This window comes from Coenobita brevimanus, chromosome 105, assembly GCF_032717465.1.
Source record: "Coenobita brevimanus isolate Jiangsu-jjx chromosome 105, ASM3271746v2, whole genome shotgun sequence".
Lineage (NCBI taxonomy): Eukaryota > Metazoa > Arthropoda > Malacostraca > Decapoda > Coenobitidae > Coenobita > Coenobita brevimanus.
In genome coordinates, this window is record NC_137058.1 from 24,378,572 (window position 1) to 24,405,096 (window position 26,525).

The 26,525-nt window shown below is 42.0% G+C and overlaps 1 protein-coding gene across 1 annotated transcript in view; it reads left to right on the plus strand.

The window, feature by feature from the left end:
* The first annotated feature begins 8,717 nt into the window (after window positions 1-8,717).
* swm (Zinc finger protein swm) overlaps window positions 8,718-26,525 on the plus strand; it is a 31,356-nt gene continuing 13,548 nt past the window's right edge. Inside the window, exons 1-9 of the mRNA XM_080285307.1 lie at window positions 8,718-8,776; window positions 10,323-10,441; window positions 16,543-16,803; window positions 17,128-17,336; window positions 18,430-18,608; window positions 19,140-19,327; window positions 20,495-20,656; window positions 21,362-21,562; window positions 26,055-26,251. Of these exons, the coding sequence (XP_080141433.1) occupies window positions 8,718-8,776; window positions 10,323-10,441; window positions 16,543-16,803; window positions 17,128-17,336; window positions 18,430-18,608; window positions 19,140-19,327; window positions 20,495-20,656; window positions 21,362-21,562; window positions 26,055-26,251 (1,575 nt within the window). The remainder of the gene's footprint in view (window positions 8,777-10,322; window positions 10,442-16,542; window positions 16,804-17,127; window positions 17,337-18,429; window positions 18,609-19,139; window positions 19,328-20,494; window positions 20,657-21,361; window positions 21,563-26,054; window positions 26,252-26,525) is intronic.

A 26,525-nucleotide genomic window follows, 5' to 3' on the forward strand; every position in this document is an offset into this window, starting at 1 on the left:
TAACCCCTGCCACGCTAGTTCTTATCAACCAGATTACCTTCCCTGAATAATTTTTTCTGACGTTTTATTTTAATATTAATTTTTTGTCATCAGATCAAGAGTTTCTGAGATCGAACTCTTCATCACCCTCGTCTTTTTGTAATTTACGCCTCCTGGGTGGGTGCGAGGGCGGTGATAAGTCGCCAGCACTGTGGGAGGTAGATGGGTGTGAATCTGCCATTGCTGGGCTACAAATGAGAACTGAATTACTAAATATGCAGTATTTGGCAACTGCAGTATGGCAGGGTTTGGCAACAGCTCTGATGGTGTAAAGGGAGACTCATTGTTCCCATGGAAACCACTGATGCTTCCTCATGCTTGAAATTATGGTGCCGAGACCCATCACCTCATATGAGGCGATCAGCATGGCCAGGGGTGGCCTGCATATTGCTTCATATGAGGCGATGACCATGGCAGAAGTTAATTTATAATTTTTTCACTTTAACTAGGCAGAGATTTCCATCTTTTTTACAAGTTATATCCTTGCTCTCATGTTCCTGAAATTGAATGTTATGATGTCTCTGCTCTCTGGTTTCCGCCAGAGACGCTTCACTGGCAATCTTCTCACCTGCCTTTCAGTCTCCTGGTCATCCTCCTTTCGGGACTTTGGCGAAAGCTTTGCCATTGCATGTGATTTCTCAAAGGCTTTCGATCGAGTCTAGCATTAATCTTTAATTTTCAAACTGCCTTCTTACGATTTCCATCCTGTCTGTGCCTTCATCTGTAGCTTCCTTTCTGATTGTTCTATAGTTGCTGTTGTAGACAGTCACCCTTCTTCTAGGGCTATCAATAATGTTGTTTCTCAGGGTTCTGTCCTATCACCAGTTCTTTTCCTTCGTATTCATCAATGGCCTTCTGAGCTGTACACCTAACCCAATCCACTCAGACACTGATGGCTCCACCCTTCACCTTTCCATCCACTTCTCACAGCATCCTTCCCAGCAGTGACTTCAGCAAATAAGGGATGAGACTATGGCACACTTAATGTATGATTTGACTTGTATCTCTAATTGGGGTAAAAATAATCTTGCTTTTAATGCATCAAAAACTCAGTTCATATATCTTTCAACCCATCAAAATGTACCACAGGAATATTCTTTAATTTTTAACAATACCCACCTCAGTTGTGCATTATCTTTGAACATCTTCTCTTGGGATTTATCTTGGAAAGATCATGTTACCTCTCTTGAAATCTGCATCCAGTCTGCTGTTTTAAGCTGACTTTGTGCCTTCCCTAACCCTGCACAGTTGCTGACATTATATAGGGGTTTTATTTCCCCCTGTGTAGAGTGCAACTCTCATGTGTGGGGAGGCTCTTCACATACAAGTACAGTACACTCAGCAAGGTGGAGTCAAAGACTTTTCACCTCATTAACTCTCCTCCTTTTACGGGGGTCCTTCAACCTCAGTTCCGTTGCCACTCTGTTGCAGCTTTATCTCTTTTTTTCTATCACTACTTCAGTGATCACTGCTCCTCTAAACTGTGCACTTGCATCCCTCCACCATTACAGCAAGCACTTAGCAACTGTCTAGCAATAAACTCTCATCCCTTTTTTGTCCATCTCTCTAATGCAGGTGTTAACCATTATTCCCAGTCCTTCATATATGCAGCAGGTCAATTCTGGAACTGTCTTCTGTCTCTATTTCCTACTGTCTGTGACCTCCAGGCTTTTAAATGTAGTGTGTCCAGGCATCTCAAAATTACCAGATCTTGAATTTAGCCCTGTATTATCTTGTTTTTATTTTTTCTTGGAACAGTTTTGCAGGCTTTAGCACTTGGTTCCTTCTTCCTTGCATTATATAAAAAAAAAAAAAAAAAGTACTGAACTGCTGCTCTGCATCCTTTCCACAACTCTTCTTCTTGACTGGCACCGTATTCTAGTGTTAGTCTCGTGTTATATATCAGAATTCAAGATGGAGAGGTGGCAGTTTTATGTTTTAGTTCTTTCACCTTAACATGGCCCAGATATTCATCTTTTTGCAACTTATTTCACATACTTCAGCTGCAGAAAGATAATGCTATGGCTCAACATCCTTTGCATGGCACATCTTGACTAGCATCATATTTAGGTGTTAATCTATTGTAACAGCTCAGTATTCAAGATAGAAAGATGGCAATTTTAGGCCAAATTCAAGTAAAAGAATATAGGTAAAGTGAACATAATATAATGAAGTATGGGTCTCTCAAGCAGGTAGTTGCTGCCATTGCAGATTTTTTGAAATTATATGAAGTGTACCTGGAATGCATTAACTTTGTAATATATGTAGATACAGTTTGTGATAGGTGAGGGCACTCACCATCCACTCACTCGATGTAGTGCTGCTGTCAGGTGTCTGCCCTTTCCTCTCCTCCCTCCTTCTTTCTTTCCTTGTCCTTTTGCCTATGGGTAGCTTTACACTCCCTCTTCTGTCTTTCTTTCCTTCATTCTCTCCTCTTCCTTCTGCCTGTGGGTGACTCTGTGCTGAGTGACAAGCCAAATGGTTTCCTGTACACCAGAAAACCATTTATTTTGCTGGGTGGTAACCATATAACCAAATTTTGGTGCCTGGTGGTTTAGTGGGTAATTATTGCACTCCAATCGGATTGAGTCAGTGAAGATTTATATCCAAGGGGTGGTTGGGGTTGATTGCTCATGTATTATCACTCAGGGGTGGGTGAGGCTGGTCACTCTCATCTTAAATGTCGGGACCAACTGCCTAGCCCCAGGCTCCTATGCTCCTCATGGGGCAGTGTAGGAGTGGATGATGGATGGATGGATGGATGGATATAGATATTCATTTTTACTGTTACCCACGTATCCTATCCATTATTTGGAAATGAAGATATTAGTGCTAAGGGTATAGTTAATTTGTAAGTAATTTTATGTACAGACTTACACATTCCAAGAAATTGTTATACAGTGTTTTGTTATTTGTTATCAGATTAATAGTGTGCAGTAAGTCCTTATTAAGTAGCATTTTGAATATTATTTTGTATTTAATTCACCATTAATTGCAGAAAAGTTGCCTGTTAAAATTCCAATATTACCTATAATGCTAATTTGCCAGTTTTAGCAAATTTATGGTGCTGAATAGGGATGCCTTCACATAATTGCGCTAATATAATCAGGCAATGAAGCTGCCTGGTTATACAAAAGTCCCTCAACTCCCTCCCTGTCCCTAGAATGGAGGATGCTGGACTGTAGACAAAGGGCAACTTCATTATGCCTGTTATGGGCCAATAGATCTTTTCCACGTGACGTCATGAGTCATGTGACTTTTGTTTACGGCACTATATTGGACGGCAAATTATTGGAAATCTAGAGAGAGAGAATTGCAGAATCCACAATGGTATTCCACTGTTGTGCCTTCGGCTGTAAGACAAGGCAGAAAACTGGAAGTGGGGTAAACTTTACCGGTTTCTAGCCAGTGAGGAAAGGCGAGAGAAGTGGATAGCTGCCATGAAGAGGGAGATTTGGGAGCTTACGGCCTACTCCCGGCTCTATTGCAAGTAATTCATATCAGATGAGCCGATGATTTGTGAGTAGATGCGGGCATATTTACCACTCTTAGCAGTTGCAGGTGTCATGGGATATCCTAATTGTGTTAATGTCAGAGCACAAGACCCACATGGCCATGAGTGTGCATGGGAAAAGAGGGGGAAGGTCCATGTCACAGGCTTTGTTTTGATATTATTCCAGAGTTTCACCTAAACCAAATCTGACATAGCAGTGATGATCAGGAATGTTATATGTGTAAGTAAAACCCATTAAATTACACGTTAGGTCATACTTAAAGTTAGGTTAGGTTAGGTAAGGACCTTAGGTTATGGTTGGTTAGGTTAAAGCTTATATTTTTATTTTTTCAATGTTTATCACTGTGATTAATTTGAAACTGATATTTGTGTCATGGTGGATGATTTTAATAATAGTGCAGTGCAGAATATTGTTCAAGACTTCAGTATAAAACTTATATACCACTGTGAGCCTGTGTGCTAAACAGTGTTGCAATTAAAATTGAAGCAGAATTACTAGTACTACTATTTATAATTTTCTATTTTATTTAGAAATGAATGTTGCTCCACAGAAAGCAGAACTGTTAATACATGCTCAAATTAAGTCACTTAGTACAAAAATACTTTAATTACAAATAAGAGGATAAATATTGTACTTATATCAACAGCGCCCTATGTTTTTCTTTTACCAGGTATGTAGCTGCTAAGATTTTTCTTCTTAATATATAATGTAAAATCATAAAAACTATGTTGTTAAAGTCTTTTAGTTTTATGTTGTGGTATTCATCAGCATGAAATAAATAACCTTAATTTAAATTTGTGTCAGTGTTATGTTTCAGTTGTAATGTAAAAGTTAACTTCAAGAGTAGTTTTGACAGTTTTGGCCTATACTATCAATTATGAATTTTATGTAAAACTACTTAAAACATCAGTATATAGGCTGTGTGTATGTTTCTAGGTCTATAATTACTGAAATTTCCAGAACAAGTAAATTTTCTTGGTAAATTTCCAGAATTACACCCAACTCACCTTGAAGCATAATTTCATTTTTAAAAGTTTTATAGTGAGATTAATTTGAATCTGACATTCCTTTCTGTCGGAAATTACTTTTTTCTTTTTTAATTCCAAACCAAGCCAACCCAACCAACTTAACCTAACTTGACCTAACTTAGGACCTAACTTTAAGATTAAGAAGAAAGGATAACTGAAGTAGACCAATAGCCCCATGCTAGACAGCTCCCACAAGTGTGTGACTACTTTACCCTGCCTACAATAGCCCATACAGGCCCATGCCAGGCAGCTCTCACAGGAGTGTGACTACAAGAATGACAAATTTTGTATGCAACCCATACCTGTCATATGCTTATCTAGCCTATACTTGCAACTTTCTAAATAGGGGGCAGCAACTAGGGTACATCACTGGGAAACCAATTCATCAACTACTCAATTCCAAGTCAGTGTAATACAATCCCTCCCCCCTTGGGCCCACGTCACTGATTTGCTGATTAGCAAATTGACTTACAAGTACCATATGTCAATTCCAACTATCTACATTGCATATATACAGTACAATATGAAACCTTGAAGGATGCCCCGGTGAACTTTGATGGAGTGTTTACCAAATAGTGATAGAGATCGCCATATCTGAGATCTGGTTTTGGTCCCCAATCCTTGAAACTGGTGAATTTCTTCCTAGATATGATGTAAGGATTTAGCCCCAAACAATTTATCTTGTTCCTGTACAGATCTTGGTGGCGTTCATTCAGATTTCTGCATATATCTGACAGTTTCATCTCTGACAGCCCTGTCTGGACAGCCATTACTGTGAGGAGTTTGCCGTCCAATATGGAGTTGTAAACAAAATCATGTGATTTCTGTGACGTCACTGGAAAAGGCCTGCTGCAGTTATCTTCTTCTCTTATGTACTTATGTTCAGATGAGCGTGGGGTCACAAAAACAACAACAACATCACCAAAATGAATGGATCTTGAAATTTGGTCAGTTATTTTTTTTTTTTTTCTTGGTAGGAACAGTTTTGTGGACTTCTAGCCATTGGGTCTATCTTCCATGCTTAAAAAAAAATAGAAATGTGATTTTATTTTTATTTTTTTATTTTTTTTATATTTTTTTAAATAGCAAGGAATCTCTTTGTTCTATTAAATTTTCAACAATTTTATAGTTTGAAATAATTCCAGTGGGTTTTGCCATGGCAGCAAGTTCCTGAATCTGATGACTTCTTGTATAGTAAATTTACTCGTGCTATAGATGGTAGGTGGTGACAGCCATCATCCACTCACATGATATACTGTAGTGCTGCCTGCTTCTTGCCCCTTTATCATTCTTTTCCTGTCTGCCCTTCTGTTTTCCTATTTTGTCATTTTTTGGTACTTTTTATTTTTTATTTTTTTATTTTTAAGGTGGCCTACTTTGCATGACTAACCTAATAGTTTTGTGTAACCCAGAAAATCACTTACAGCACTGGGTGGTAACTGGTAACCATATAACCAAAAACAGTAATGGAGTTATGTAGAGCCTATTATGGTGCTCTTTTTAACTGGGTGGAGGGGTGCAAGTGAGGCATCTATCCAGGAACCAAAGCTCCACACACTTCGCTGTGCCTAGTTGTGGTGAGGCGCTGTCATCCACAAGGAAATATTGGTTCATTGCATGGGATGACTCTGGAGGGGTGGTTGTTTGCCTGTGGTTGATGGATTATCCTGGCCAGACAAATTGGGTTTACTCAGTAGCAACAGCAACAACTCTTGCTACACTCAGCCAACCTGTATTTACTGTACTGTAGGGGACATTTCTTACTGTTAAGGGGTTAATGAAGGTTGTATCTGACCACTCCAATCTGAAGTCTCTTTAGAGCTGAATAAAATCATCTGGAGATAGGAAGAATAAACTCATAAATATTATCATATTCAAGGGGTTAAGAGTGCCATATTCTAGGGAGTCAGACTTGATCAAAGGCTTAAGAAAACTAAATACCCCCTACATGCTAAGTTACCTATACTGTGGGATGCCCCCTACCCACTGTTTTATAGGAATTACTGTTTCCTAAAATCAAATCTTCTGTAATCCATATGTTATGCTCCTCTTCACCATAACCTGCCCAGATTTTTGTACTTTTACTGGTTTCATGTGACTCAGTGGTAGAGAAAGACTGCTATGGCCCTGCATCTTTTCCATAGGACATGTCATGACTAGCTTCATATTTTTGTGTTGTTATTGTTAGGCCAATAGCTCAGCATTCAAGGTGTAGAGGTGGCAGTTTTAAGCCAAGTTAAAATAAAAAGAGCTTAGTTATGAAAAACTCCAAACAAGTTGCATTCAGTTTCCTTAATAAAATAACACACCATGACTTTCAGGTACAGTACAGTCAGTTATATTTAATTATACGTGTTTCATGCCAGAGTAATATTGCTAGAGCACATGCCATGTGAAGAGAGTGGAAAATGAGAGACGGAATATATGAGAGTGAGGTGGTGGTGGAAAAGGGATGGGAATGAAGAGACCAGGCATGCAATGATAAGAGATGAATGTATGATGTGAATGGGATGGGCAGAGGGGAGAGAGGGAGACTGAGGATGAGGTGGTGGCAGATGGAGTGTATGTGAGTGAGGTAGTGGAGGAAGGGAAAATGGGAGATGGAGGATGAGACTGTGAAAAATGGAGTGAATGTGAGATGATGGGGGGAGGGGATGGGGGAGAATAGGGATGAGATGGTGAGAGATGGAATGTATGAGTGAGATGGTGAGGGGAGGGAAGGGGAAGGGGGAGACTGAGGATGAGGTAGTGAAAGATGGAGTGAGTGAGGTGGTGGGGGGAAGGGAAAGGGGAGCAGAAATGAAACTGTATGTCAGAGATGTATGTGAGGAATGAGAAGTGAGAAACCGAGGATGAAATGGTGTGTTGATGGGAGAATAGGAGGGGGGTGTCCAGGGATAAGATGGTGGGAGGTGGAGTGTAAGCGAGTGAAGTTTAAGGGGGGAAGAAAGGAGGAGACGAAGGATGAGATGGGATGGAGAGGTATATGAATGAGGAAGATGTGTGCTGGAGAGAAGACAGCGTGATGGTAGAAAACAGAATGACAGAAGTGACATGCATGTTCTGGGAAGTCATATAAACACAGGAGTCAAAAGAATTGACCCTATGTACCAATATTTTATCTGGTAGACTACAGGTACAGTACGGTTTTACGTAACGTGCTGAAAGCCTTTTAGCTACATCTTTCATGCCATAGTATTCCTAAAACAAGCACTTATTCTGAGAAATCATATGCAAGAATAAATGGTCTGTACCTGTATTAACCATACTGAATAAAGGAAAATTACTGGATACCGATTTTTTTTTTTTTTTTTTCATAGGAAGTTTGTTTTTTTGGTTACATTAGCATCCATAGAGCAAGTGCACGTTCTAGATTATATTCTCGTACAACTCGTATAAACGTTTATAGGAAGTTTCCAATTATTTTGTAATAAACGTGACTCGCTTGACGGGTCTCATTTGTTTGAGTCACGTGACTAAATCATCTGTTGTCGTCAGCTACTTTCCCTCCCGCAAAAACTTTATTATTTGAATTTTAAGCGTCAGGCACTTCAAAATTAAGGAGGAAACTGTGTCACTGGTGGCATGAGAGTATTATATTGCCAGTCCAGTGCCTAAACGGCGCCATAAATAAGGTGAAAATAGAGAAAAGTGAGAGAGAACATGACAGCCTGGCCCATGTTTACACCGTGTGTGCTTCTCTGAGTCATAGATGCCGCAGAATCACTTATATTAACCCTCTCATGGCCGGAATAGCTCTGGCATACAGCTCTTGCTGACACCAGACGATTTTATGCGTTTGAGAGGAAGTAACTGGGGCCTGAGTGTTAGTAGCATCAACTTTCTCATGGTCCGGACAGCTCGTGTTATTTCAGTGTCAGACGATTTTATTTGGCGGACAGGAGTCCTACAAGCATGAGAGCTGTCACCATTAACCCAGTCAAGGTGTGATGAACTCTAGTATTGTACCCTTGCTAACGCCAGACTCTGCCTGAAAGTGTTAATGAATCCCTGTGTACAGTATATATATCAGATGCTCATAGAAAGGTGTTATTGCTAAACTTAAGCCAGTTTTGAGTTGGCTGACAAATTTTCATTATCGGTATAAGCTTCAAGTTATTAATGCAAGAGGACCATGATAATCGAGAACCCAGACCTACTCAAACAATGGCTGACCGGCTTCCTCGCTCCTTTGTAAGTTATTGGCTGTCGGTCTAGTTGGTCTGTTTTTGTTCCTTGCTGGCTAGGGTCTGCACTCACTAATTTCTGTGAGGTTTTAAGTTGTGTAAGACATGGACCACAAATGTTTTTTGCAGGATTACACCCAGCTGGGAGAGACAGTATGCTCATTGCTAAACTTGAGCAGCATCTACTGGAAATTCTTCTCTGTACATGCGTAGCAAATAAAGAAAGTGCGGGAGAGTCTTCAGGTCCTATTGACATCATTTATTGCATTTACTATAAAATGAATCCCATCATCCACTCATTTGATTTAGTGCTGCCCACTTCTTCCTTCGTCTTTATCAGTTTTTTCTGTCTGCTCTCTTTTCTTCCTATTTCTCCCATCTTTCCTGTCAGGTGACTTTACATTGAGTGACAAACCTGTCATTCCTGTAAGCCAAAAAACCTTGTACGACGCTGGGTGAAAACCATATAACTGCCGTAACCCATACGTGTTTCCTATGTGTCAAGTGGGTTGGTAGAGGGTTAGTGCCCCTTCCTGTTAAACAACTAACTCAAAGGTAAATGGCCACCCCTTATGGAAGTATGGCATCTACCTGTAGATAGATGGAGCCACAAGGAAGTGACCTGCATTCAAGTGGTTAATCTTAATGTCACACGGTCTTCTGCTATCAGGCTGCCATCTTTCCAGCTCACACACCCTTACTCGTATACTTTTCCACCCCAACGCTCCAGCTCATCCTCAGTGTCACCCTCTCTCATTTTACTGTAAGTGATGTGAGGTGATTCTTGTGGCATCAGGCCAGTCTGGATGCATACCTAGTGGACTGCAGGCTGAAGTTGCCACTTTCCCACAGTCCACCATTGTACATTCAGGGGATAGGGAGGAAGTTGAAGGATGTTTGTACAGCTGGGCAGTGGAGGCCATAGTCATATTGGTGCCATGTGTGAAGGCATCCCACTCCAGCACCCATTCATCCTTAAATGTCATGGGTGGATCCAGGGATGTTGCCCTTGCTGCCTGGGTAACACCCCTGCTTTACTACACTCAGGATTATTATACAGTACATACATGGACTGCATCTTTTGCTGGCTATCATCTTTGTTTCTCCCCAACAAATGTCATGCAAACCATCCTTGGTTGACAAATGTTACGGTACATAGTTGACCAGGAGAAAGGGGATGCCAAACCCTTACCATATCACTGTGTAAAGTAATGTGGGCAATACTGGTACACAAATATTCCTGGATCTGCCCTTGAATATTGTGGACTGTGGGAACCTAGCCTCTGGCCCCTACACCTCAGAAGGGGTAAAGTGGGATTAGCTCTTATTGTGTTCGTGTATAGAAGATGTGAGACCAAGGAAGACAAGGGGCCAAGTTGTGTGTGTGGGACCAAGGAAGATACAGGGCCAGGTTGTGTGTGAGAACAAGGAAGACAAGGGACCAGGTTGTGTAGTAATGATGGGGAGATAATTAATGCTATGTGGGAAACAGACATAAAGCCAAAGATGATGATGATGGGGAGATGATTAAGGGATTATTGTTGATATTACAGGTGCGATGCAGACCCGGAGGCACTCGCCAAATATTGCCTTGCTTTGGTGAGGAAAGATCGACCCATCTCTGAGCTCAAAGCCAGCATGATTGAACAGCTGGATGTGTTCCTACAGTCAAGTTAGTTACCCACCAATGTTGTTTAATTTATGTTTTTATAGAGACTGGCCCATAAACAGCATTCTTCTTCAAGCTTACTGGATAGTGTCTTGTGTGCTGTGGGGACAACTCAAGCTGCTGGTTTGTGTGCGCGTTCGGTAGTGAGAGTAGAAAGTGAATAAATGATGCAAAATAGACTGATAATGCTGACTTGGCCATCCCTGCAGCACAGGAAAAATTGCCCAGTGGAATGGAAGCTAAGCAGTGGGCCACCTTGGACATTTTTGTTATTCATAACAATTTCATATGTAGAAAGTTTGTGATTGCACAGAGTTCCATATACCATTTTCCCGATCTTATATGGTATTGGGCACTTTATACCAGACTGGCAGTGCACAGTTTACCCTGCAGCCCTTATTAATATCTTAAAACAGATTTCTGCGGATAAATTACAGTATTCTTCTGTCATAGGCAGTCACCTATTTAGTAGCTAGCCATGGTACAGGTATTATATGGCCATAGGCCGGGGTCGTGGTATACCCATAGGGGTACTTTGTGCAGGCATGAGCTTAATGCATATGACACTGGGGTACCAACATATCCAGTACAGTACATGCATCCTGTTAGTAACATAAAAGCACTTAGCTACCAGATGTGATATGAAAATTGTAGGATGATTGTTTTGTTTTTGCCTTAAATAGTCCCCAACCTGAATTGATTTTTATACATGTATACTGGTACTGTAATATATATATACAGTATATATATATATACAGTATATATATACAGTATATATATATATATATATATATATATATATATATATATATATATATATATATAATAATGCCTTTTATTAGAATATCGACAGCATGTACACAAACAGGAGACATGTACTAAAATTGTATATTATAAACTAAAATCAAACTTTGATTTTAGTTTATAATATACAATTTTAGTACATGTCTCCTGTTTGTGTACATGCTGTCGATATTCTAATAAAAGGCATTAGTGTGCATACATATTTATATATATATATATATATATATATATATATATATATATATATATATATATATATGTATGAAGATAAACACCAACGATATCAGGAACATCTTTAATAAATTGGTGACGTTTCGACAACTCGTTTGTCATTTTCAAACCTATAAAAAATACAATAAAATCAAAGTAAACACCATGTCTATGATAAAAATACGAAAACTTAAGTAAAAAACCAAAGTAAAACACCATGTCTAATAAAATACAAGTGAAGAATTATTATGATAAGATGAGGAAATGAATTATACATAGCTAACATTGGTGGGAGGCTACTAAGTACAAGGAAAATTTAAACAGAAATACATGTAATAAGACAATACATAAGTCAAACCTTAAAAACAGAGAAGGGGCGTGGAGCAGTCGTGTGTGCCCAGTGTGGGCTGTAGGTGGTGAGTGAGGAGTGATTCAGCCAGGAGGCGTGTTACCTCATCACGACAAGCGTGGACAACAGAAAAATCAGATTCGCTTATGGGATGGCCTAAGGCTTCACAGCAATTTCGGATGGCAGAGAAAGGTGGCTTAGCCATAGGTAGACCGGTTCTATATGACCGTCCCCGATGTTCTGCAATTCTTACTCGTAATTGCCTCTTTGTCTGTCCAATATAAGACGCATTACAGCAACTACAGTTATAATTATAGACAACAGAGGACTGCAGAGCGTCAGGGATTCGGTCTTTATGTTTGAACCATTGTCCAATGGTGTTGCTGGGTTTGAAAATTGTTCTAAGACATACTTGAGGGTAAAATTATCGAGTTTAGTTAGGGAATTTTACCCTCAAGTATGTCTTAGAACAATTTTCAAACCCAGCAACACTATTGGACAATGGTTCAAACATAAAGACCGAATCCCTGACGCTCTGCAGTCCTCTGTTGTCTATAATTATAACTGTAGTCGCTGTAATGCGTCTTATATTGGACAGACAAAGAGGCAATTACGAGTAAGAATTGCAGAACATCGGGGACGGTCATATAGAACCGGTCTACCTATGGCTAAGCCACCTTTCTCTGCCATTCGAAATTGCTGTGAAGCCTTAGGCCATCCCATAAGCGAATCTGATTTTTCCGTTGTCCACGCTTGTCGTGACGAGGTAACACGCCTCCTGGCTGAATCACTCCTCACTCACCACCTACAGCCCACACTGGGCACACACGACTGCTCCACCCCCCTTCTCTGTTTTTAAGGTTTGACTTATGTATTGTCTTATTACATGTATTTCTGTTTAAATTTTCCTTGTACTTAGTAGCCTCCCACCAACGTTAGCTATGTATAATTCATTTCCTCATCTTATCATAATAATTCTTCACTTGTATTTTATTAGACATGGTGTTTTACTTTGGTTTTTTACTTAAGTTTTCGTATTTTTATCATAGACATGGTGTTTACTTTGATTTTATTGTATTTTTTATAGGTTTGAAAATGACAAACGAGTTGTCGAAACGTCACCAATTTATTAAAGATGTTCCTGATAACGTTGGTGTTTATCTTCATATTAAGACTACGCTTCCCCCATGGTGAATCTATTGCATCTGTATATATATGTATGTATGTATGTATATATGTATTTGATGCTCACCAAAATCTTGTATTAAAGTATGATGGAAAGCTTGCTCTTTGCTTACCTTATCATCGGGAAGAACTAAATACAGTATCCAGATGATGGTGATGATGCAGAATTTTATTTGTCATTGCAATATATAAAGATATACAGTATATAGTATATATATATTCACTCTCATCTTAAATATCAGGACCAGCTGCTTAGCCCCGGGCTTCTACGCTTCTCATGGGGCAACGTAGGATTGGATGGATGGATGTACAGTATATATATATATATATACACACCGGTATATAGGTATATATATAATATTTATATTTATATACTGGTATATATATATATATATATATATATATATATATATATATATATATATATATGCACACACACAGTATATATGTTACATGTATAGCCTAGATATCTATCTATCTCTATCTATTGCCAGACGCCTCAATCCCGTTTGGGGTGGCCACAAACAAATCGCCTCCAAGTCGCCCTGTCCCCCGCCATTTCACTCCCCTGCTCCCAACTCACACCCCCCTCTCTCATATACCTCTCCACCCCATCTCTCCATCTCATCCTCGGCCTCCCCCTCCCTCTTTCCCCCTCCACCTCACTCACATACACTCTCTTCGTCAGTCTTTCACCCTCCATCCTCTCCACATGGCCAAACCACCTCAGTGTGTTCCTCATAACGCTTCCTATCACATCCACATCAACACCACAACGCTCCTTTATATCCTCATTCGTCAGCCTGTCTCTCCATGTGACTCCACAGGCTCCTCTTAAATAACTCATTTCCACGGCTCTCACTCTTGACTTGTGTCCTTCCAACAACGTCCAAGCTTCACTTCCGTACGTTAGAGTTGGTATCACAATACTGTCATGTAGTAACTTTTTCACTTCCATGCTCACTTCCCTGTTTCTTATCACTGCTTTCAAAGAACCAGCAACCTTTCTTCCCTCCTGTACCCTTTCAAGCACTTCACCCTCCAAACCTCCATCCTTACTCATCACACTACCCAAGTACTTAAACGTACTCACATTTTCCAATTCCTCACCATCCAGCCTCGCTGTACATTCACTGACTTCACCTCTCTCAAAGACCATCACTTTACTCTTCCCTACATTCACCTTTAGATTCCGTTTCTTACACACTCTCTTAAACTCATCCACCAAGCCTTGCAGCTCCCCTTCGTCTTCACTCAACAACACGGTATCATCTGCAAACAACAGTACAGGGAGTTTCCAAACACTATCCTCTCTCACCAGGGCCACTCCAACATCGACTACCCTACCTTGTACCTCTTTTATTACCCCATCCATGTACAGATTGAACAACCATGGAGACATGACACATCCCTGTTTCAACCCAACTTTCAAAGAGAAAAATTCACTTAGTTCACCATCCACACGCACTGCAGCCTTCGCACCATCGTACATACTCTTCACAGCATTCAACAACTTCCCATCTATTCCATATATTCTTAACACTTTCCACAATCCTAGTCTATCCACCCTGTCATATGCTTTCTCCAAATCCATGAAAGCCGCATACAACTTCTTTCCCTTCTCTAGAAACTTTTCCACTAAAGATCTGAGAATGAATATCTGATCTACACAACCTCTTCCCTTTCTAAAGCCTCCCTGTTCTTCTCCAACTAATTTCTCTGTTCTTTCTCTACCTCTGTCAATAAGTATCCTACCATATACTTTTCCTATTATACTAAGAAGACAAATGCCCCTATGATTACCACACACTTCTTTTTCCCCTTTTCCTTTGTACAAGGGAATAATTATACCTGACTTCCAATCCTCCGGGACTCTACCTTCCTCCCAGGCCAATCTGCACATCTTCCACATCCATTCTACTATCTCTCCCCCATGCTTCAGCATTTCACCACACACTCCATCAATCCCTGGGGCTTTCCCTGATTTAACTTTCTTCATTGCTTCCACAACTTCTATCCTACTGATTTCTTCCTGTCTTCTCACCTCCCTCCTTCTCCCAGCCATTCCCCAGCCACTTATACTCGCATTACTTCCATCCTCTACGTTCAACAATTCCTTAAAGTGTTCTCTCCATCTGCTCACTTTTTCTCCCTTCTCCACTAGTAATCTACCATTTTTATCTTTCACTCCCCTGCTAACTCCACTTCCACCCTGTCTTACTCTTTTCACCTCTTTCCAGAACATTTTCTTACAGTCCCTCCACTTTACACTCAAATTCCTTCCAAATTCCTCATCCACTCTCTTCTTACTCTCTCTTACTAATCTTTTCACCTCTCTCTTTCTTTCTACATATAACTCTCTCTTCCGCCTCTCAACTTCTTCCACGCCCCTATTTCTCATCCATTCATTGTATGCTTTCTTCTTTTGTGCCACAGCCTGTTTCACCTCTTCAGTCCACCACGCTGTTCCTTGCACCCCCCTCCTTCTTCTCTTCCTTCCACACACCACATCACATGCTGCACATATTTATTCTGTAAATATTCTACACACACCTTCCACGTCCCCCATCTGCTCCAACTCATATTTGCCCAATCTTTCCTCCACTTCTCTCTTATACTCTGCCTTTTTCTCATCCTCTTGTAACCTTTCCACTCTCCTTGCAACTACTCCTTCCTCTCGTCTTTCCCTTCTTCTATTCCTCCATCTTACTGGAACTTTAACTCTGGCCACCACCAAGTAGTGGTCAGAAAGTCCACTCCCCCAACCTCTATAAACTCTTGCATCCAATATACATCTTCGCATCCTTTCATCCACACACACATAATCAATCATTGCCTTCCTTTCACTCAATTCACCACCCACCCTTCTCATCACTCGCCATGTATACCTGTGGATCATTTTATCCCTGAAGAGGGTATTGGCAATCACCAACCCCCTCCCAGCACAAATGTCCACTAACGCACTCCCATTCTCATCTATCTCAGCAGGCACACCCCACTCACCAACTATTCCATCCACCTTCACACTCCCAACTTTACCATTCATATCACCAATCAAAAACACTCTATCATTCCTTCCAAACTTTTCCATGCACACTTCTACATTTGTCCAGAACTCTTCTCTCACTCTTCTAGCACGATCTTGCGTTGGCGCATACACACACACAATCACCCACATTTGTATTCCAACTTTCAACTTTACCCACACAATCCTTGATCCAACTGATCCATACTGTCTTATGCTCTTCTTCCATCTTTTACTCACAACTATACAAACTCCTTCCTTTGCCCTCTCATTCTCACCTACTCCTGCACATATACCCCATCCATACTCCCATTCTCTCGCACTTTCTCCTCTCCATTTTGTTTCAGTTATTCCACATACATCCACTTTCGCATCCTCAAGCACCTGGACAATCTCTCTCTCTTTCGCCTCATCATTTGCTCCTCTTACATTCCACGTTCCAATTGCAATGTCCTTTGTCCTAGATATATACCGATATATTTATACCAGTATGTATATTTTCAGAATTATTATTGCTTTGTATTTTTACAGATACCAAGTCCTTCGTTGACAAATTCTTGCAAGTTGCCACAGCCAGATCTTATATGCCCAAGAGGACGACCCCTTCGTCTTCCTCGTCCTCGTCCTCTTCCTCCAGCTCAGCCACCACCACCATCACCACCCCCAATACCAACAACAACAACAATAATGCGGTGGAGGCCTCTGACCCTCCAACAGCCCCTCCCCTGCCTCCGACTCCTAGTAAGGCCTCCTCTGGCCATTCTCCAGACTCTACCACACCTCCCAACACAGGTACAGTAATATCATACTACACAAAGGCTTGGCCTCTCAAGATATTATGCAGAAAATGATGGTAATACACCAAAAGATAATCTGATATACTTACCCTCTCCTTGTATACTTAGTAGTAGCAGTAATAGTTGTGGCTGTGGGTTGATGTGAAACATGAACCTGGTGGAGTGCAGGTTGTAGTTGCTTCTTTTAAGCATTCCACCATCTCCATTTTTAAGGATAGGGAGATAATGGAGGGACGTTTTGTTTATATTGGTGTCTCTGCATGAAGGTGTCCCTGCTTAATACCTGTCATTTCCCCTACAGCAGTCAGCACCAACCAAGCGCCGTCACCTTCCTCTGCGGCCCCTAGCACCCCTGCCCCATCCACTGTCCATCCCACCCCGCCCCTTCCACCTCCACTAGCCTCTGCCATCACTGTACCTCCACCCCCACCTCCACCAGAATCCGCCCCGCCTCCACCACCTCCGCTGTCTGTTATTGTACGCAAAGAAGAGGTCACATCATCCCAGCGTTCAAGGAAGTCTGAGAGTGTGAGTTGGGGATGTTGCAAGACCCAGGAAATGGAGTTGTTAGTAATAGAATTAGTAGTAAGCTTTTTACCTTAACTTGGCCCAGATTTTTGTCCTCCTGCAGGGAAAATAAAGAGCTCAGTGAGACAATGAGACAATACTATGGCTCTACATGCTTTACAAAACACTTCCTCATGACTAGCATCCTGTTCTATTGCCATATCTTTTGCAACAGTATGATATCCAGTATGGAGATATACCAGTTTGAGGTCAAGTTACAGTAAAAATGCATGGGTTTATGTTCTGGCTTTGCTTGGTCTGTGGTGCACAAGCACAGGGGATATTAGCCTGCTTCATAAATATGAAGCTCACTGATATTAATCCTAGTGTGACAGCACCGTAAGCATCATACGCCATCACTTTCTGTGGGTATATGAAATGTGACCCAGGTCAGTTTTTCTATAGGTATATAAGTGTGACCTGGGTCAGTTTTCTATAGGTATTGAGAAATGGCCTGGATCAGTTTAACAGAGTTATAGAAGAGTGACCTTGGTCAGTTTTCAGCGAGAGTAGAGAAGCAGCCAAGGTCAGTTTTCTTTAGATAGCCTATAGAGAGGTGACCAAGGTCAGATTTATATAGGTTTAGATTAGTCATGGATTGTTGTCCCAGATGACTGGTTGAGGAGTGTAATTGTAAATTTGTAAGGGAAATAGTGATACCCTGGAAAAAAGGAAATTATTGTATAGAGGGATAAAACTTATAGACAGACAGTGAAGGTAATGGATAGATTCCTGGGAAGTATGATCAGGGAAAGAGTGAATATGGTGACATATATTGTTGGTTGAAGAGGATGGAGGATGACAGCTGGGTGTGGAAGGTGGGAGGTGTGAACATTAAGAGTAAAGTTGTGAAAGGCAGACCAAAAAGGATGAGGTCATGGAGTTTGACTTAGGGGATGTGGGACTGAACAGAGAGGCTGTTACTGGTAGAGTATGGAAAGCTGCCATTAGATGACCAAGGCCAATGCATGCAAGCATATTGGAGCCTATATAAATGAACCAAAACAATAACAAGTAAACTTTTGGTTGCTGATAATGTTCTGCCTTGCCTCAGGAGCGTGACAGAGATGACCGCAGAGGGCGGAGAAGATCACCATCACGGGGCCGGTCGAGATCAAGGTCCCGGTCAGGTTCAAGGGGTCGAGACCGGTCACGGAGATCACGATCAAGGGGCAGGAGTAACCGTAGCAGTAAATATGATGACCGCAGGAGGAGATCACCTGTGTCCAAAAGGTTGGTAGTTAGGGGATACTTTTGTATTATTTTTAATAGGGGAACTCAACTTGCATATAACTGCTCTATATAGTTTTGACTTTTTATAGCAGGTTCTGAAGAAACCGGATTTAATAGTATTTTTAATTTGCATTTATAATACTTATTTTTACATATTGAGCATCCCCACCACCCTTTCAGTTATAACCCATGATGTCATGACAAGTGATTTCCTTTTAACTAGGAAACTATATATGACAATGGATGATATATTTTTTTTACCAATAAATGGATGCCTGGTGGTGTTGTGGGTTAAAAGTTTCCAAGCAAAGGTAGCTTATTTAAATCTGAAGGTTTGTTGGTGTTAATTACTTAGTAATGTAGCTAACTGGCTACTGGCTGGTCACTCTTGCCATAATTATCAAGACAGGTAGGCCAGCCAGTTCAGCACTACTGATGGGTCAATAAAGGACTGGGTGAGGGATGGTTACTGTAGCTTAGGTAAATGTCTCACTGAATGTATTTTAACATTTTCTGGACCCTCTCCCACAGGTATAGACGGTCCCGCACGCGGTCCCGAACACGCAGTCCGCGCCGGTCACGTTCACGCGAGCGTAAGTCCCGCTCCAGGAACAGGTCTCGATCTATCAGTCCAAGGGTCCGGCCCTCAACGCGTGGACGGTCACCCTTGCCTCGCTCACCTACACCACCACCCAGGAAGGCAAAGTCAAGTCCCAGAGGTAAGTAGTAGCAGTAGTAGTTGCAATCCCAGGTTTATCTGGACAGAACCCAGTGGACTGCAGGAAGATAAGAGTCAAATACTGTAGGTAAATCATGTCCAGAAGGCAAGTATGTTTGTGTAGGGGTTGGAATCCACACGTAGGTTACATATAGATGGTATCGTGTGACTTGATTCACTAACTTCATGAGGTGATTTTGCAGGGGATTTTGAATAAGAAATTCTCTATCAACATGGCTCGTTCCCATCTGTTCTAATCCAATCTAATCTGAAAGTGATGCCATGTTTCCTCTTAAGGAATCCCCATACTGAGGTTGGCCGTGATACAGCTGATGTTTTCCGTGGACCAAGTGCCAGAATTGGACAATTACTTCCCAACAGTAGCTGGAGGTTGCTGGAAAAAATTAAATTTTAAATGTATAATAAGATTTGTAAATGTAAGAGTCCCAGCTTGGACTTTGGCTCTGTGTCGAGTCACTCAGAAGAATGATCATCAAGTGACTGTACTTGTGGCTGAATGTTTCCTTCCTAAGGGCGAGGATTGTATGGTTAGTTACCAAGCCTGTAGTCACATTTCATGCTCATGGTAGTACCTCCCAGGGTCCATGGTAGCCATCCATCTACTGCTATCTGTTACTGAGCTACAATTTCTAAAGCCTTATGGACAGTTTATAAAGATAATTTTTGCCCATAAGGTCATCAGTATTTGTAGCTTCATAACAGTTGAGAATGAAACCCATGCTGATCTAGCATTTTCACTCAAGCTTAGTCCTACAATTACATCCTGAGATTAGTACAGCAAGTCCTGGGACACCCTGTATAATATATAATGCTTTATGGAGAGATATACGAAGAAAACCAAGTTTGCTAGCATGATTGATTGACTGAAGGAATGTATTATCCCCATTTTACTCTTACTTTACATGAATTTGTCATCTCTCCATTTTGAATGCTGAGTGGTGTAAATAGATAAAAAGTAGAATTTTATGCTAATTACAAAGAAGTGCGATGGATGTACAACTGCAGCATTGTCTTTTCCTGGCATCCAACAACATGAAATGGGCTGCAAAAGGATGAAAGTCTAGGCCAGGTTAAGATGAAAGAACTATAGTTGAGGAATGCATTTTTTGAAGATGCAACATATATTTAATGATAATCTTTTGCCCAGATGAGAAGCGAGAGAGTCCCCACGGGTCATCTCCGGGTCCTGATTCGAAGCTGGAGAGCCGGGGAGATGGCAGCCTGATTCCCAGCATGGTCGTCAGTAAACAGCGCCAAGACTTCCCACTGCCACCCACTACTAAGAAACAGCGGTGCAGGGACTATGATGGTAAGTTAGGACTTAAGTCTGAGGCATGGTTGGGATGTACTAGTGACATTTAATGGTGGTGGTCAGTGAACAGTGTCAGGACTTCCCTGTGCCACCCACCACCAAGAAACAGAGGTGCAGGCATTATGGACACTCATGTTTTGTGCCTGTGTTGCTTTGATGAGTAATAACTGGTTGGTCTGAATGATAACACTAATATTATGCAAACAAGATGACTGGGGTGGCACAGCCATGCCGAGAGATATTTAACTGGATGAAGTTTTCATAATACTGTATATATTTTTACAATTGTTATTTCACTGATATAACTGGGCTACTTTGTTGCCTGGTTATGTAAACATCCTTCAACTCCTTCCCTCTCCTCTGCAAGGAGGATGGACTGCGAGAGAAGGCAGCTTCAGCCTGCAGTTTGCCAGGCTCACAATCAGAACAGTAGCTGAAAAGAGATATTACATGCAAAAGGACATGTGATCCATCAACCTTGACTCTGACCATGTGGTTGTAGAGGATGTCAGTGCTGTGAGTGAGTTAAAGGTGTAATAGGAGCAGGAGAGTGTTAATCTTCTATACTTGATGTCATTGCAGTGAAGAGTTTCTGCATGAGAGGCTGTAAGTGTGGTGTTATCAGGTGTCAGTGCAGTGAGTAAGTTACAGGAGCCGTATGAGACTGAGAGAGTTGATCTTTTGTATTTTATGCCATTGCAGAGAAGGGATATTGCATGAGAGGGGACATGTGTTCGTTTGACCATGGCTCTGATCCTGTGGTGTTAGAGGGTATCAGTGCTGTGTTGGACTTCCCCCCACCCCCTGTACCCCCTGGTGCACCCCCTGGCTACACCCCCGCCCCAGCCCCACCCCAGGGGGTACCCAGACCGCGACATCCTCCACCAAGACACCCACAGTATGGTAAGTACTGAGTTTTTATTGTAGTTTCAGTTGCACATGGTTACATGGAGAGACAGACAGACATATAAGGAAGTGAAGGAGCACTGTGTTGTTGATGTGGATGTGATTGGAAATATTATGAGAAATACTTTAACATGGTTTGACCATGTGCAGAGGATGGAGAATGAGAGACTGACCAGAAGAGTATATGAATGAGGTAGAGGTGGAGGAAGAAACCAAGGGTGAAATGGAGGGATAGAGTGAAGATACATGAGAGACAGGGGCATGAGTTGGGGGAAGGGGCAGCCAAATGGCAGAGGACAGAATACATGCTGTTAGAGCTAAGTATGTGGTTGAATCACCAGGGGTCAAAGCCAAGATATACCGTATATTATGGATTGGACAAACCTGAATGTTAAGACTGGTACCATTAACCCTTTCGTGGTTAGACCAATCCTGCTATTGAGCACCAGGTAATGCCACATTACATTGTTTATCAGAGTGGTCATAGGAGACTGAGAGTGTTGATACTGACACCATTAAACATTCTTAACCTGCCGTGTGCCGGCTATTTGTAGCCCTATGGGTCACCCCAGTGCCGGCCATTTTTCGACCTTTATTTTTTATTTTTTTGGCTAAGATGATAGATATTGATGTGGAAACAACTATCTATCTATCTGTCTATCTATAGCCCGACGCCCTAATCCCGCAAAGGGTGGCCGCAGACAAAACGCCTCCAAGTCATTCTGTCACCCACCATTTGACTCCCCTCCCCCCAACTCACCCCCCCTCCCTCATATACCTCTCAACTCCATCCCTCCACCTCATCCTCGGTCTACCCCTCCCTCTCCCTCCCTCCACCTCACCTACATACACCCTCTTAGTCAGTCTTTCATTCTCCATTCTCTCCACATGTCCAAACCACCTCAGTGTATTTCTCCTAATCTTTTCAACCACATCCACATCTACCCCACAACGTTCCTTCACTTCTTCATTCGTCAACCTGTCCCTCCACGTCACTCCACATGCTCCTCTCAAGTAACTCATTTCCACTGCTCTCACTCTTGACTTGTTCCCCTCTTGCAATGTCCACGCCTCGCTTCCATACGTCAGGGTAGGGATCACAATACCATCATGCAGTGACTTCTTAACTTCCATACTCACCTCCCTATTTCTCATCACTGCTTTCAGTGTACCAACAACCTTTCTTCCCTGCTGTACCCTTTCACGTACTTCATCCCCCAAAGTTCCATCCTTACTCATCACACTGCCCAAGTACTTGAATGCACTCACATTCTCCATATCCTCACCATCCAACCTCACTGCACACTCTGTGACTTCATTCCTCTCAAACACCATAACTTTACTTTTGTTTACATTAACTTTCAGCTTCCTCCTCCTACACACTGTCCCAAATTCATTCACCAAACCTTGCAACTCCCATTCATCTTCGCTCAACAATACTGTATCATCAGCAAACAGCAACACAGGAAGCTTCCAAATCTCACCCTCATTCATTAGGGCCACCCCCACATCCACTGCCCTACCTTGTACCTCCTTTACAACCCCATCCATATATATATTAAACAGCCATGGTGACATTACACACCCCTGTTTCAGTCCCACATTGAGATAAAAAAACTCACTCAGCTCACCATCCACTCGCACCGTAGCCCTAGCTCCCTCGTACATACTCTTCACAGCATTCAACAATTTCCCCTCCACTCCATATATTCTTAATACCTTCCACATACCTTGCCTATCTATTCTGTCATAAGCTTTCTCCAAGTCCATGAAGGCAGCATACACTTTCCTTCCCTTCTCTAGATACTTCTCCACTAAACATCTTAGAACAAATATCTGATCTACACACCCTTTTCCCTTCCTAAATCCCCCTTGTTCTTCTCCAACTAGGTCCTCTGTTATATGCCTAACCCTATCAATGAGTATTCTACCATATATTTTACCAGTCACACTAAGAAGGCAAATACCCCTATGGTTACCACATACTTTTCTCTCCCCTTTTCCTTTGTACAGAGGAACAATTATACCTGATTTCCAGTCCTCTGGAACCCTTCCCTCTTCCCAAGCCAATCTACACAACTTCCATATCCACTTCACAACAATCTCACCCCCATACCTAAGCATTTCACCACACACTCCATCAATTCCTGGGGCCTTTCCCAGCTTAATCTTCTTCATCGCTTCCACTACTTCCTACCTACTGATCTCTTCCTCCATCCTCTCATCTCTTCTTCTCCCAGCCATTCCCCAACCACTTATACTCACACTGCTCTCACTCTCTACATTCAACAAATCCTCAAAGTGCTCCTTCCATCTCCTCAATTTCTCTCTCTTCTCCACCAACAATCTATTATTCCTATCTTTCACTCCCCTACTATTTCCCCTTTCACACTGCCTTACTTTCTTTACCTCCTTCCAAAACAATTTCTTACTCTCCCTCCATTTCACACTTAGATTCCTCCCAAACTCTTCATCCACTTTCTTCTTACTCTCCTTCACCAGTCTCTTAACCTCCCTTCTCCTGCTCACATATACCTCTCTCTTCTCTCTTTCATCTTCTCCCCTACCTGTACTCACCAACCATTCACCATATGCCTTCTTCTTTTCTTCCACAGCTCGTTTCACCTCATCATTCCACCATGCTGTCCCTTGCACACCCTTGCATCTCCTCCTCACTCCACAAACCGCCTCACACGCTGCGCTTATCTCTTCTGTGAATATCTTACATACGTCTTCCACCCCTTCCATCTGCTCTAGCTCATACCTTCCCAATCTTTCTTCCACTATGCTCTTATACTCTGTCCTTTTCTCACTATCTTGCAATTTCTCCACTCTTCTCACAGGAGCTGCTTCCTCCTGTCTTCCCCTTCGCCTCCTCAACCACTTTCTTTGCAGCTCTACCTTGGCCATCACTAAGTGATGGTCCGAGACTCCATTCCCCCACCCTCTCCACACCCTTGCATCCAACACTTGTCTTCTCATTCGCTCATCCACACACACGTAGTCTATCATTGCCTTTCGTTCAACAAGTTCACCATCCATCCTCCTCATTACTCTCCATGTATACCGGTGGATCATCTTATGACGAAAGTAGGTGTTGGCTATTGCCAACCCCTTACCAGCACAGATGTCCACCAAAGCACTACCATTCCCATCTACTTCAGCTGGCACACCCCACTGACCAAATGCTCACCGAGGCACGGAAATGAGTTTTATTGAGTCCTGCATACTCGTGTACAGGTATAGCCGCTCTCTCACTCACACCACGTATGTGAGAGAGAGCCGTTTTCTATGTAAGGTATACTCAGGTATTTATGCTGGGAAGGAATAGCAATGTTCAGTACACTTTTCTGATTACTTATTACTTCAGCATCTATCACAATTTGTGTGTTTTTCTCACTGTGAATGCATTATCTTACACTTACTTGGAGATAGGTACAACCTGATGTCATTATGTTCAGTCCTGGCACTTACAAAAAGGTATTTACAACTTGACTTCACTATATAGTCCTTACACTTACAAGAAAATATTGACAACTTACATTTACATGAAACTGTCTACAAAATGCCTTCACTATGTATAGCACTGGGTGAGGCACACAGGCAGAGTGAGCGTGAGGTGGGAAGCGAGTGAGTGTATGGCCTTGACAGCATGGGGGATGGTAGAGGAACAGTTACCTTACATGCCTGCCAATTTTTACCCGCGAGTCTTGAAAAATGCGGTCACAGTGAAGTTTTTTATTTTGAACCGTTTTAAAACGGCACTGGCACTGGCCGCGGAACTAAGTCAGACCGTTTTAAAACGGCACTGGCACACGGCGGGTTAAGATGGAACATAAATACAAAATACATATGCTGTATACATATTTATTTCCTCGTAAAGAATTCTTATATTGAGGTTGGCTGTGATACAGCTGATGATTTCCGTGAACTGAAAGCTAAACCAAGTGCCAAAGCCAGCAGATTACTTCCCAACAGTTGCTGGAAGCTGTTGGGAAAAAAACTGAAATGTGTAATAAGATTTGTAACAATGTGAGTGTCATCTGAGACTTTGTATACAGACACTCAGACAGAGGATCCCAGAGTGACTGTACTTGTGGCTGAATATTTCCTGCCTAATTGTGGAGAGTGTGTGGCTAGCTTTCAAAATTGGAGCAGTTTAATTTCATCAGAGTAGGTATCAGAGCATGACAGTGTTAATAAATATGAGAATGGAGATACAACGCTGGGTGGTAACCATATAACCAAACCATATGCGCTCCCTACGTGTCAACAAGTGGGTTGGTGGAGGGTTAGTGCCCCTCCCCATAAAACAAATAACTCAAAGTCAAATGGCCACCCCTTACGGGATTATGGCGTCTGGCGGTAGATAGATAGAATAGATAGATTCACTCTCATCTTAAATGTCAGGATCAACTTGCCTAGCCCCGGGTTCCTATGCTCCTCATGGGGCAACGTAGGATTTGATGATGGATGGATTTCTTTGCAGGGGAATACACACCACGTGAGCCAAGCATGTGGGTGAGCCAGCCGGGGCCAAGCCAAGGTCTGTACTATGGGGGTGGCCCAGACCGTGGACCAGGAGCTATGGGGGGACCACGGTTCTCCGCCCCTCCACCCCCACTACCGTCAACAACCTCTCGGGAGCTCATCAGTGTCCCAGTCAACAACGGAAATCACATTGGGGTGAGTTGTTCTCCTGCTTGCAGTGTAACTTCAACCCTTAGACTCTAGGGGACATCTTATGACAAACTATTTTCCTTTAATTTTTTCTGTTTTCTTCTTTGTTATAAATTATTATTATAATTTTTTTTAAGTTGGACTAAACTTGCCATCTCCCCAGCTTGAATGCCAAGTTTTGGCAATAGATTAGCTCTAGAAAATGATCCTGGTCATAAAGAAGCTCCATGGAAAGAATGTTGAACCATAGTATTGTGTTTTTCTGCCACTGAGCTAGCCT